Source organism: Gossypium hirsutum, chromosome D11, assembly GCF_007990345.1.
Source record: "Gossypium hirsutum isolate 1008001.06 chromosome D11, Gossypium_hirsutum_v2.1, whole genome shotgun sequence".
Classification (NCBI taxonomy): Eukaryota; Viridiplantae; Streptophyta; class Magnoliopsida; order Malvales; family Malvaceae; genus Gossypium; species Gossypium hirsutum.
In genome coordinates, this window is record NC_053447.1 from 21,479,290 (window position 1) to 21,492,953 (window position 13,664).

General features: G+C 37.3%; 1 protein-coding gene across 1 annotated transcript; it reads right to left on the bottom strand.

Annotated features, from left to right (window-relative positions):
* Positions 1-12,771: 12,771 nt before the first annotated feature.
* Positions 12,772-13,496, bottom strand: LOC107911061 (uncharacterized). The gene is made up of 2 exons (XM_016838954.2): positions 13,161-13,496; positions 12,772-13,047 (listed from the first exon to the last, which is right to left on the bottom strand). Exons 1-2 carry the CDS (start codon positions 13,494-13,496, stop codon positions 12,772-12,774), a joined length of 612 nt encoding a protein of 203 aa, XP_016694443.2.
* Between the last annotated feature and the right edge of the window lie 168 nt (positions 13,497-13,664).

Consider the following 13,664-nt stretch of genomic DNA (forward strand, 5'->3'; position numbering starts at 1 on the left):
TTATCTTTGTGATCTTCTTTTTTCATCATCCTCATTAAGGGGTTGAAAGCAAAATATTTGATTGTGAAAGATCTACTTAAATTTTGGAATAATTTAAAAGAAAAATATGAGCAATAGAATATGATAATTTGATCTAAATTTCGCTATGATTAGATGCACCTGAAGTTGCAATATTTTAAATCTGTAAGTGACTATAACTCTGCAGTATTCAAGATGAGTTTTCAATTATGTGAGAATAATATTACTAATGAGAACTTGTTAGAGAAAACTTTTTCACTTTTTCACGCTTCAAATGTGTTCCTGCAGTAGTAATACCATGAAAAGGTTTTAAGATATATTATGAATTAATGTCGCATTTGGTTTTGGTTGAATTAAATAACGAGCAATTAAATGAATAACCACAAAGCCCGTTGTATTAGATTTTCTCCATTCCTTAAAGTGAATGTAGCAATATAGAAAGATGTGATCTTTGATGCAGGCATAGTAAGTTGCTCTACAATAGTATTAGTAAAAAAGGGTGGTCATAATAATTTTTCTCACCACCAGAAGTGCAAAATAGAGATATTATGGATATAGATAATAAGACTGATATTAAAATTTAAAAAAATAATTTCATCTTTTAATTATTGTATATTTATGATATGGTCATACATTTTGCTTAATTTTGCACAAATGTCTATACAAAGAAAATATTTGTTTGTGCACATTTTGTAAATTGATAAAATTTATTTGCAACAATTGCATGTAGCTTTGTTTTTTTTTTGTGTTGGAAAATTATTGTCCTTGCCTCTAGTTTGCACTATGCATATACAATTAAATCACATACGATAGTAAACTAGAAGTTTACATTTGTAGTGTCGAATCATATGAGATAGTAAACCTGAAGTTTACTAGTCCAAATGTATTAATTAAGTTGGCATGATCGGTTAGACCATCCCGATCAATAATGATGCAACAAGATGAGAATTCAAATCAAGAGTATTCATTAAAGAACCTGAAGATTCTTGATTTTAAATATTACTCAAGTGCTCTTTGTTCTCAAAGAAGATGATTTATTAAATCTCACTAGCAAGAGTTGAGATTGAATCTCTTACATTACTAAAAGAAATATGGGCCCATTTTATCCAACAAGTAGATGTTTTGATATGATATTAGTAAATGCATCTACAAGATAATCAAATGTGAGTTATCAATGTGCAACTAGTATTTTGTGAGATTTCTTGTTTAAATGATTAATTTCAATTTATGCAATTAAAAAAAATTTCATCTTGCTAATGTTGGTGAGTTTACGTCCCAAACTTTTAATAATTATTGCATGTCAACTAGGATACAAATTGAACATCCTGTAGCTTACGTTCACACATAAAACGGTTTAGTTGAATCATTTATCAAACGCATCCAACTAATAGCTAAACCATTACTTATGAGAACAAAGTTTCCTATTTCAACATGAGATTGTACTTATTTACATGTTGTATGCATCAATTGGCTTTTGGTCAAGAGCTAAATATATCTCATCTTAGAATTTTTTTGATGTGCGATATATGTTCTAATTGTTCCACCATAATACACGAAGATGGATCCTCAAAGGAGGTCGGGAATATATGTTGGTTATAATCTCCTTCTATAATTAAGTATGGTGAATCATTAACAGGAGATTTATTTATTGCACGATTTGTTGATTGTCACTTTGATAAAACAATATTCCTAACATTAGGGGGAGAGAATAAAAAATCAGATGAATAAAGTACTTAAAATGAATTATCATTGCCTAATATTCTCATACAAAGAAATGTGAACCAGAAGTTTAGCAGATAAGTCATTTACTGACCTAAAAAGAATTGCAATATCTCACATACCAGCTGAAAATGTTCCAGTACGAATTAATGTCCCAATAGGACAAACTATTAGAACAAAAGAAAGTAATTCACGCTTGAAGCGTAAAAGACCAGTCGGTTCCAAAGATAAAAGTTCTCGTAAAATAAAATGAGAAAACATTCAATATGGTCATATAGTGGAGGTAGGGATTCCTAAAGAGACCCATGACATAACTAACTATAAAACTCAAGAAGAGATTTAGGTACCTAAAAGTGAAAATGAAAATGATGAAAATAAAAAGATCTCGATAAGTTATATTAATACGAGAAAAAGATAAAACTAGAAAAATATCGTTGTCGACAATAATTTTGCTTATAATGTTGCTATTGAAATAGCAAAAAAATGAGGATATTGAGGCTAAATTTTTTTAGGAATGTAAAAATAGAAAAGATTGGTCAAAATGGAAAGACACAATTCAAGCAGAATTGAATTCACTATTTAAATGTGAGGTTTTTGGACCTAAAGCTCAAACAGCTAAAGATGTAAAGCCGGTAGGATATAAATGGGTATTTGTGCAAAAATGAAATGATAAAAATGAAGCCATAAGATATAAAGCACAACTTGTAGCATAAGGATTTTCACAAATGTCTGACATTGATTACGAATAGACATATTTTCATGTGGTGGATGCAATCACGTTTAGATATCCTATTAGTATGGCAATACATGAAAAAATTGACATGCAATTTATATGAACATACTTGAAGGATTTAAAATCCCAGAAAGATATAGAGTTCCCTGGAAAAATTGCTCAATAAAAGATATCCAATTTGTCCATGTGCCTTGATAAAAAGGTCTGGATCAGATTTTGTGATCATTTTTATTTATGTTGATGATCTAAATATTTTTGAAACTCCTGAAGAGCTTCAAAATGAAGTAATTTTGTAACGCCCTATACCCTACCCAATTTATCAGATTCGAGTATAAGACGCCAAATTACTTACACACTTAACAAAATTTTTCAATCTACTAAAAACTATACTGAATATACCTCTTATTTATTAAAAGTCCTTCCTAAGATAATAGGTTTGAATAATACATTTATCATTTTTCAAAAAACTTTCAAAGGTAAAATAAAATCTTACAACAATTTACTTAAATAAACAGTCACATTGTGGCGGGTATTACTATTTGTCATTTGAAAACATGTTTCGAAAAGGGTTCCTCTGTATGCATAATATTGCCCTTGATCTACCACCATAACGCAACCTTGGCTTGGTCCCTCTCGGTGGATTAGTCTAAATCACATACCTGCATACCAAAAACACACATATAAGTTTTTAAGGAATTTAATGAGTCTTATTCATATTTACCTTTTTACAAAGATATAGATTCTTTTGACTCAATGAGTTTAGGTTCCCTTTCAAACACTAGTGGGTAAAGTTCTGATTCTCGGTTGGTGGATAACCATACGTTAAACATTAAACTTAACCATCTTATACTCTTTCACTTGACTGGCAGATCCCAAGCGTTACACTAAAATTTTGAATCCTATTATACGATTCCCTTACAGTTCGTAGTTAGATATGCTTCTTAGATCACTATTGTAACGCCCTCCACCCGACTCAATTTACTGGGTCCAAATGTCAGAGATTACGCCCTATGATAGATGTAACTTTAACTTTTTATCCATGTACGAGTTCTATTTATGAATATGAAAAAGTCTCCTATGGGTGTACATGTATGTTACATTTATAGTTCATGATAATAAAATTTCAATATTCTCCATTTCATACTTACTGATTTTTCCATGACCTTTGAGCGAGGTAGACTACGCCCAATACTTAACACAAAGCTCGCTCATATCTTCCTTACTTCAAGGTACGATCTATACATGTCTATAACACATTCTTGGATTCACCACCTATTCTGGCGCACTATAGCTTTGTTGTTCATTTCTTGTTACTATTTGGGTTTTCCAATTCATTTACATACGGTACCTTTCTTTTAGAATTAGTTGGATGCTTAGTTCTTTCTCATTATCTCATATGTCATCTCTTACACTTACTATACCTCAGACTCCTGCCTTTACTTTGTCTTCAGACGACCATTCATACAATTCTTTCCTAATTCCTTACACGCCATTCATTTTGAATTTTGTTGTGAAAGCATTCCCTTATTTAAATAGCCGCAAATGCTTCCTTTATATTCACCATAAGGGATTTTTTTTACAAAGTTTCCACCAAGGCATCCTGTTCTTAGATTGCGTTACGAAGGAATTTCTTTTCATATATAGCCATGAAGGCTTCCTTTACGGAAGTAGCCACTGAGGCTTTCCTTTGACAGAGAACGCCACAAAGGAATTTCCTTTCAAAGATTTTCCACAAAGGCGTTCTTAAACAAATGCTGCCACAAAGGCTTTTCTTTACATTCAATACTCGTCATAAAGGCTTTCTTGTCTAAAGTTTTGGCACAAATGCATCATTTACTGTAACACCCCATACCCAGCCTAGTTGAAATGTAACTTTCAGAAATCATATAATTGATCAAACCCTACATAGAAGTTCTGACTTTCGAAACGTAATCCAAAATAAACACACAGCAGCATAAGTTATTAAAAACACTAAAATAGTTCATGAATAATGACCGAGCTCCCACTACGCTGACTCGCCTAAGTCGATGAGTTACCTGAAATTCAGTCAAACAGACAAGATGAGTTGATAGACATAGTATGTAACTTGTAATTTTTATTAAGTGAAAAACACAATAGATTTTCAGTTTTTCAATGTTCGAACAGTTCTCAAAATAAGATATGAAAGCAGAACAGAACATATCAGTTACATATACAGATTGTGATAGATACAAAATGCAAATTTCCTACCCCCATCCACTACATATCATCTCTGTCCAGCCCTACACACCAAAAAGAGTATCAAGTACCCATCCATCCCTACACACCAAAATGTCACAGACTAGTTGCCAGAATAGAATATGAAAGTCGTCAGAATCATATACATTTACGTGGCTTAACCACCAGTCTTAGCAGATTATTAAACTGCCACAACTTCCTCCTTATTCAATCTCGACCCCAAAGTAGATGCAGAGTTACATATAAAGAAATAAGCATACGATGTTATAGATTCAGATTATACTCAATACATAATACAATTACTCGCTAGTTACAATTCAATGATGTATATAAAATAATAGTTTATATAGAAACAGATTATCAGTCAATGGGTTTTATAGCCCAAATCGAATCACACGGACCCTACGGTAGGCCTACGTTCGACTGGAACGACGTTTATGGCCCTAACGAAAAATTTAAAATTTTGACCCACTCGCCTATGTGGATTTACATGGCCTAGAAGGCTAGCCCATGTGGTCCAAACAGTCTAGCACACGGTCGTGTGGCCCTCTTAATGTCACACATGGTTGTGTGGCTTAAAATAGTGAGTTACACGGTCTAGCAAACAGCCAAATGTATGCTCGTGTGACTCAAAACTCAAAATAGCTCACACGGCCTAGACACACCCGTGTCCCTGACCCGTGTGACTCTAATTCATAAATAGTGAGTTACACGGGCATGTGACCCACACGGCCTGGCACATGGTCGTGTGGCGTCGACAACCATGTTTTCAAGAGTTCAAAATTTGTAAAAAAAAAATTGAGTTTTCGTTGCACACCAGGTAAAATTTTGAAATAGGAACAACGCAGAAGAATCCTAGAACCTAACCCGAATTAGCACGTTGGTGATCGCTACCTTCGATATCTACACCTAAAAAGAAAGCCAAACGATCGCTTAACAGCAAATTCAAACAAATCAAACCGAAACCAACTTCGATAGAAACGAACAAAAACAGATGTTTAATAGTAATTTTACAATAAAACTCATGCAATTAACCTTTAAATCAAGAAAAAATGAAATGCACACTTACCCGAACTCACAATAGTAAAAATTATTGACGACTTCAATGATTGAGAAAACCAAAAAGAAAAGAAGGAGAAAGAAAATGGTAATAGGAGAAGAAGGGGAAAAAACTAACATAAAAGAAGAGAAAATTTAAGTTCAAGAAACCAATTTTTTTTAAAACAAAACTAATTCTATAGAGTAGCAAAAACATTCATTTCGCTTACACAGAGACTCGAACACAAGACTAGAAAACATATAGAAACTTAACCATCGAGCCAACAGGCTCATTCTTGACACAGATTAACAGAGAAATAAACTTAAGTCAAATGTTCAAGGATAAAGGTCAAGTCAAACAAAATAACAAAAATTTTCAAAAGTGATGTTTGAAACCCTGACCTCCAACACACAAATAGATCACTTAGCCATAAATACAAAGGTTAATTATCACACCCCAAAATAAAGCTTAGGAGTTTTAGAGGTATTTTAGGAATTTTAGCCTATATGAGCTCGAAATTTTGTAAGGTTGGTACTCGATAATATTTTCGACAGTGGTTTTCATAAAGTTAAGTAAATTTTTGGAAATGAGTATTAAATGTATTTAATTTTAGAAAAGGGGCTTATTTGTAAAAGGGTTAAAACAGTGAGCATTTATGTAGCAATTTAACCAGCTTTTAAAATTGAACCTAATAGACCCCCACTCCTAGCATAATTCACGATAGTTTCTTCTCCTCTCTTTCAAGTTGTTGTCCCTTACTTTTTCCTCACTATTCCATTGATTATTTGTTCCTAAACTATAATACTTTGATTTCCTGCCATTCTTAAGTTAATTATATCCATAGAATCTCTTTAAAACACTCAAAAAATCCATAGATTTCATCATCTTCTCCAAATGTGGGTTTTTCGAAGTTGTGTCAAAACTCTTCTAATCTTCTATCAAAGGTAACTTTTCGAATTCCTATGCGTTTCTCATGATATCTAGTCCTTAAAACTAAATTATTAACCCTCAAGTTACATGTTTTAAATAAAAGCCAAAAATCGAGCCATTAATGGTGGATTTCAGGATTTTGCATAAAAATGTAGTTTCAAAGTGTTTTTCAACTTGTTTCAGCATGATTAGAAGGTTTTTAAACTTGTATTGAAGTTTCATTAATGATTTCTCATTTTTAATGAATTTTGTGAAAATTGCCTAAAATATGTCAAAAAATGTCGATACTATAAATTGAGTAGATTTGTCTAGTTTAAAGGATACGAATTAGGCATAGATGATTAATTAGATGAACAAAACTAATTTTAGGCAAAAAGATTGAGTATAGACCGAGATATTAGAATTTAAAATTTGTTATGTTAATAGTTTAAGTTACATTGGAACTTAGCTTAAAGCTTGTGTTTTAGTTGGTTTGAGTGAATTTTTTGTTGCTATTTAACTGTAGTTATTTTATGATTTTTGTCTGTAAAGCCTCAGACTCATTAGAGCTTGCTACGAGCTAGGGAAGCCTTAGTTGAGCTTTTGGCTTTTCGAAAAAGGCATAGAGTGGTGAGTGTATGGAATTGCTACTCATAAACATGAATCATGTGCTATTTGGGAATTTAGATGTAGCCTAAACCCCTACTCTAAGTTCCAAGTGTCAGTTTTCTTGAATCTATAATTATCTTATGGTTATGTATTGTGCATGAAATGTGATAATTGAGTATGGTGATTATTGTGTAAAGTGCAATTATATACATGAAATGAATGTGTAATATATATGTTATATGACTATGCTAGTGTTTTGCAAAAGATGCTAATATACAGTGATAATGCATGGATAATCGGTAAGTAATATGTATTATTTTCGGATATTTTGGCCTTATGATCTTAAAACCATTCGATATAGTCATGCCATAGAATTGTGAGCACTCACTTATATGTATAGTGGTTTTGGGTGTTGAGGCCCTAAGACATGTTTGGAGGGATAAAGGAATGAGAGCTAAGTTCCATTCAACGGGACATATGAGGGGAAATAAGGAAAGTGTTAGCTAAATTCTTCACTTTTGGGACATGTTTGACTCTATGAGTCTATGTGGTGTAATGGAGATTCGTATATCTGATGTGTGATGATAAAGCTCACTATATGTTTCATAATTCAAGTTTCATCTTATCATATTTTATGTAATCGTGTGAAATATGTTTTATGCGTGAATGAGTATGTACGCATTGTGAGAATGAACTATTAGATGATGCAAGATTTAACACTATATGATGTTAGACTTAAGAATAAGGTACTTATGAGTAAATGATTGGTTGTGTTGCATGATGTTATGTTTGCGTTGTGGAAATTCCTTGCATTCACGGAGCTTGTTGAAGCTCACCCACTCATTTCAACATATACAGATTAGTGACGTCACGGTATGAGCGGTGTGGTTCCGAGGGAATGATCCAAGGAAGACTGGCTATTTATCGTTGGTGCTCAATTATTTATATTCATGTTAGGGAAGTAGGCAACATGGTAGAACTATTTGGGGTTATTGATCTTTAAATATTTTGATTTGACTTATAAGAATTTCATGTTATTTTTATGTTAGAATTTTTAAACATTGATGTTGGCCTAACAATTCTTGCTTGGATGATTGGACACTTTGGACTGATAAATTTAGCCATAGCATGATGAAATAAACAAAGTACTAGTGTCACGGACTTAGAGTTTTCCCACGCGATCCATGCGGCCTTAGGCAGTTTCTTTGCTTAAAACACCTAAGTCAGCCTAACTCGCAATGATAAAGGATTCAACAGCAAAAAAGCCTAAGTCGGCCTAACTTGCAATGATAAAGGATTCAAAAGAATTCCCTCAAGGCACCCGCGAAGAACAGAAGAAGAACGAAGTAAGAACGAACGTTGAAAGATGAACGAAAGCCACAGAAAAGCAAGAACACTTGAGAGAAAAGTTTGAGTGAATACTCTCAAAATTCTTATTGATAACTTAATGAATTACAATGAGCAAAGAGGTCTCTATTTATAGTTGAGCCTCAAAGTACATCAAAGGCTACAATTAGAACCTGTATACAATTAGAACTCTAAGACACAATTATAAGTTGTATACAATTAGAACTCTAAGATTACATAATCATATCTTCTTGGATCACTTCCCATTTTTACCAGGCTCTTGGGATGGGCTTTTAATCTCTCCAGGCAACGGGTCAGTTTGGTTGGGCCAAATGACCTCCTTCAAATATGATGGATCGCACAAGTTTGTCATGGTTGCGGGCTCCCATACGCAACCCATGACATTCTTCCCCACTTGTTCTAGCGACGCCTTCGTCGCATCTTCCTTATAAAACTGGTCAATCTTCCCTTGGAACTGCCACAATTCCTCGGTAGGTTCCCAACTTGCTTCACTATCAGGAAGTCCCTTCCATCGTACTAAGTACTCATGCCGTGGTCGGTGGTACTTTTGTCTAATTACCCGATCTGCCTCAATGTTTTTGACTTCACGATCGTACGACACCTTTACCCCCATCGGTGCTCGTTCAAACTTGCCTTGATTTTGATCCTCTTGATCCCCATGAAATGGCTTAAGCATGCTTACATGGAAGACTGGGTGGACTTTAAGTTTTGCTGGCAGCTCAAGCTTGTAGGCCACCTTGCCTACTCTCTTCACAACTTTGAACGGCCCCTCATACCTTCGCACAAGACCTTTGTGCAAGCCAGTATATCGCAAAATCAAGTGTAGTTTAGTGAGGACTGAGTCACCCACTTGAAATTGCACATCCCTTCGTTTTTTATCAGCCCACTTCTTGCTACGCTTACTTGCCTTGTGTAAACAAGCTCTAGCCAAGTCATTCTTCTCTTGCCAATCTTTTGCGAATCGATAGGCTGCCGGATTTGATCCTGTATAATGGGTCACAACAGCGTTGGGTGTGAGTGGCTGTTGACCCGTCACTATTTCAAATGGACTTTGATTCGTGGCCCCACTTCGCTGCAAGTTGTATGAGAATTGGGCCACATCCAACAATTTTGGCCAATCCCTTTGTGTGGCACTTACGTAGTGTCAAAGATATGTCTCCAACAATGCATTCACTCGTTCAGTTTGCCCATCGGTTTGTAGATGTATGCTCGTGGAGAAGTTCAAATCTGAGCCCATTGACTTGAACAACTCCGTCCAGAACCGGCCCGTAAATTGCCCATCTCGATCACTGATAATAGTCAGTGGCACTCCCCAATATTTCACCACGTGTCTAAGAAACAACCGAGCTACTTCCTCAGCAGGGCACTCCTTGGTCGCCGGAATAAATGTCGCATACTTTGAAAACCTATCCACCACAACAAGAATACTCCCAAACCCGTTAGACTTAGGCAAACCAATAATAAAGTCCATGGATAAACTCTCCCATGGCCTTTCCGGAACTGGCAAGGGTTGAAGCAAACCGGCTGGAGTCTTTAACTCAACCTTGTCTTGTTGGCATACTAGACAAGTTTTCACATAGGTTTCCACATCAGCACCCATGTTAGGCCAGTAATAACGTTCCTCCAAAAGGGCTAAAGTGCGATGCATCCCTGGGTGGCCTGCCCATTTCGAGTCATGACACTCCTTCATGACTTCCTTACGTAATTTCCCATAATGGGGCACATAAAGGCGGTGTCCATGAGTGTATAACAGGTCCCCATCAAGCCAAAATCTTCTTGTTTTTCCCTCCTTGGCAAGCTCAATCAAACTTTCGGCCGTGGGATCATCGAACAATCCCTCTCTAATGCGTTCCAACAAAAAGCCATCAGGTTGACTAATTGCTACAAATTCCATCATTCAACTAAGTGCATCAGCCGCAATGTTGGCACTTCCTGGTTTATATTCCATTGTAAAATCAAACTCCGCTAGTAAAACCTGCCAACGAGCCTGCTTGGGAGATAACTTTTTCTGGGTTAGGAAGTAACTATTGGCAACATTATTGGTAAGGACCACGAACCTGGAACCCAATAGATAATGTCTCCATGTGCGCAAGCAGTGTACTACCGCAGTCATCTCTTTCTCTTGGACCGTATATCTACACTCCGTCTCATTAAGCTTTCGACTCTCGAAAGCAATTGGGTGCCTATCTTGCATTAGTACTCCCCCAATAGCATAATCTGATGCATCTGTGTGTACCTCATAAGGCTTTGTAAAATCCGGCAAGGCAAGTACGGGTTCCCTCGTCATTTCTTGCTTCAATTGATTAAATGCCTTCTCACATCCCGGTTTCCAATCTCATACCTTCCCCCTTTTTCAACATGTCCGTCAAAGGAGTGGTAATTCTAGAGTAGCCTTCTACAAAGCATCGATAGTAATTTGCCAACCCAAGGAAGGATCTCAACTTCGTTACCTTGGTTGGAGGCTCCCACTCTAAAATGGCTCGAACCTTGCTCTTATCCATTCGGATCTTACCACCTCCCACAATGTGGCCTAGGAATGACACCTCTTGTTGGGCGAATGAGCATTTCTCCTTCTTGATGAACAGCTCATTTTCCCTCAAAGTTTGGAACACCTCCCTTAAGTGTCCCATGTGCTCTTCAAGAGACTTGCTATACACCATAATATCATCAAGGTAAACAACCACGAAGCGATCAAGAAATGGTTGAAGTACCTTATTCATTAGGGTGCAGAATGTAGCTGGGGTATTTGTGAGTCCGAAAGGCATCACAAGGAACTCATACGAACCGTACCGTGTCACACAAGCTGTCTTTGGTTCATCTCCATCGGCTATCCGAACTTGATGATACCCTGATCTCAGATCTAACTTGGTAAACCATCTTGCACTACCAAGCTGATCAAATAAATCTACAATAAGAGGAATAGGGTACCTATTCTTCACAGTGATCTTATTTAGAGCTCGATAATCGATGCACATTCTCAAAGACCCATCATGTTTCTTTCAGAACAACACTGGGGCACCGTGTGGGGATTTAGATGGTCTAATGAATTCCGCATCCAAAAGTTCCTTCAATTGTTTCCACAACTCTTCTAATTCTGGTGGAGACATACGGTAGGGGGCCCTTGCTGGCGGCACCACATTAGACACTAACTCGATTTTGTGGTCCACCTCCCTCTTGGGTGGCAAACTTTTAGGCAACTGAGCAAGCATTACATCTTGGAATGATTGCAACAATTGACCCACTTCTTTCGGGGTCTCACTAACAGACTCAACGGTCTCTTCGATTTTTAAGGTTGCTAAATATGAGATTTCATTTCTCCGCACACCTTTAGCAAACTGAATTGCTGACAGTGTTTTTCCCTCAAAGCTTCTTTTCCTTGTTACTTTCACCATGCATTGATGTTTTGCATCCGAAATCACCATGTAATTGTTCGACGAGGCAATAAAAGTATTAACCTGATCTAGGAAGCTTAGTCCAACCACAAAATCATAATCATCAAGTGGTATTACCTTAATGGATACCTTCCCAGACTATTTGCCGAGCTGAAGATCCACTCCCTTTGCAACACCCTTGATTGGAATGCTTTCTGAGTTCACTGTTTTGATCCGACCCACTTCATTATCTACCTTGAGGCCCATTTTACAAGCAGCCTCCTCAGACATGAACAAATCAGAAGCGCCTGTGTCAACGAGTGCATTCAATTTTTTACCAGCCACAATGATGTCTACAAATATCAAACCATGGCTCATTCTATCTTCGACACCCCCTAGTATCGAACCAAGATTGTTATCCTCCACATCGGACTCCCCCTTTGCTTCCATAGCTGTGAGAGCGGCCTTCTTTGGGCAGTCCTTGATCATATGTAGACCATCACAGTGAAAGCAACTTATAGGCCCACTCTTTTTCTTGTCCCAAGGCTTCTTACCATTGCCATTCTAGTGGGCCTTTCTTTATCTCCCCCACTATTACCCTTTTGATTAAATCTGGGCTTAGAAGAATTGGGATTGTCTTTCTTCCCACCAAATTCAGCAAGCGATTCTGCTACGGACATCGCCTTGGTGAGTTCTTGAACTCCTCGGCGTTGCAACTCTTGCTTCGCCCACGGTTTTAATCTGTCCATGAAAGAAAGAAATGCCTCTTTCTCCACCATATCTGAGATTCAGAGCATAAGTTCACTAAACTTTTGCACATACTCCCTCACAGTGCCTTGTTGCGCAAGCCGACGCAACTTTGCCCGAGCTTCATCTTCGGCATACTCTGGGTAAAACTGTGCTTTGAACTCACATCGAAACTCCTCCCATGTTCGGATTTCGGCCCCACCACGCCTCACATCAGTGGACCTATGACGCCACCACAACAAAGCAACGTCTGATAAATGCATCGCAGCAGTAGTTACCTTAGTGACATTCTCCATGATGCCTTTGGAACAGAAGTACTGCTCGATTCCCCACAAAAAGTTGTCCACATCTCTTACAGACCTTGTTCCCTTGAACTCCTTGGGCTTGGGAACATCAATATTGGGCTTGAGTGCGATGGCAGCTAACCCACCATTGCCCAAGCAACCTTGTAGATTGTGATTTCACCCTTGAGCTCCGCAATCTCCCCTTTCAAGGCCGCCACCATAGCCTCAATGGCATCATCTCTACCAGTCAACTGTTCTACATTATCCATCACATACACTTTGAGCTGCTCCTGCATGGACTGCAATCCATCATGGAGCCTATCCTCGACATCATCAATCCTCTCCCTGATATCCCCCACGAAATTCTCGAGAGTGACGACACGATCCTCTAAAGCTGACAATATGTCCCTTGAGCGACTAGCTTTCCTAGCCCTCCCACGGGTCTCCATTCCCTCAACGTTCCCAACAACTTCTTTCGACATCTTTCAACAGTGGCTTCGAACCTTAGCTCCGATACCAACTGTCACAGACTTAGAGTTTTCCCACGCGATCCGTGTGGCCTTAGGCAGTTTCTTTGCTTAAAAACGCCTAAGTCAGCCTAACTCGCAATGATAAAGGACTCAACAGCAAAAACGCCTAAGTCGGCCTAA

Bases quoted from the DNA above. Each gene is read 5' to 3' on its own strand.
- LOC107911061 (XM_016838954.2), bottom strand. From the start codon at position 13,496: ATGTCGAAAGAAGTTGTTGGGAACGTTGAGGGAATGGAGACCCGTGGG. The intron at 13,048-13,160 runs GTGGGTTAGCTG...GGAATCGAGCAG, and splicing joins ACAAGGTTGCTTGGGCAATG to TACTTCTGTTCCAAAGGCAT.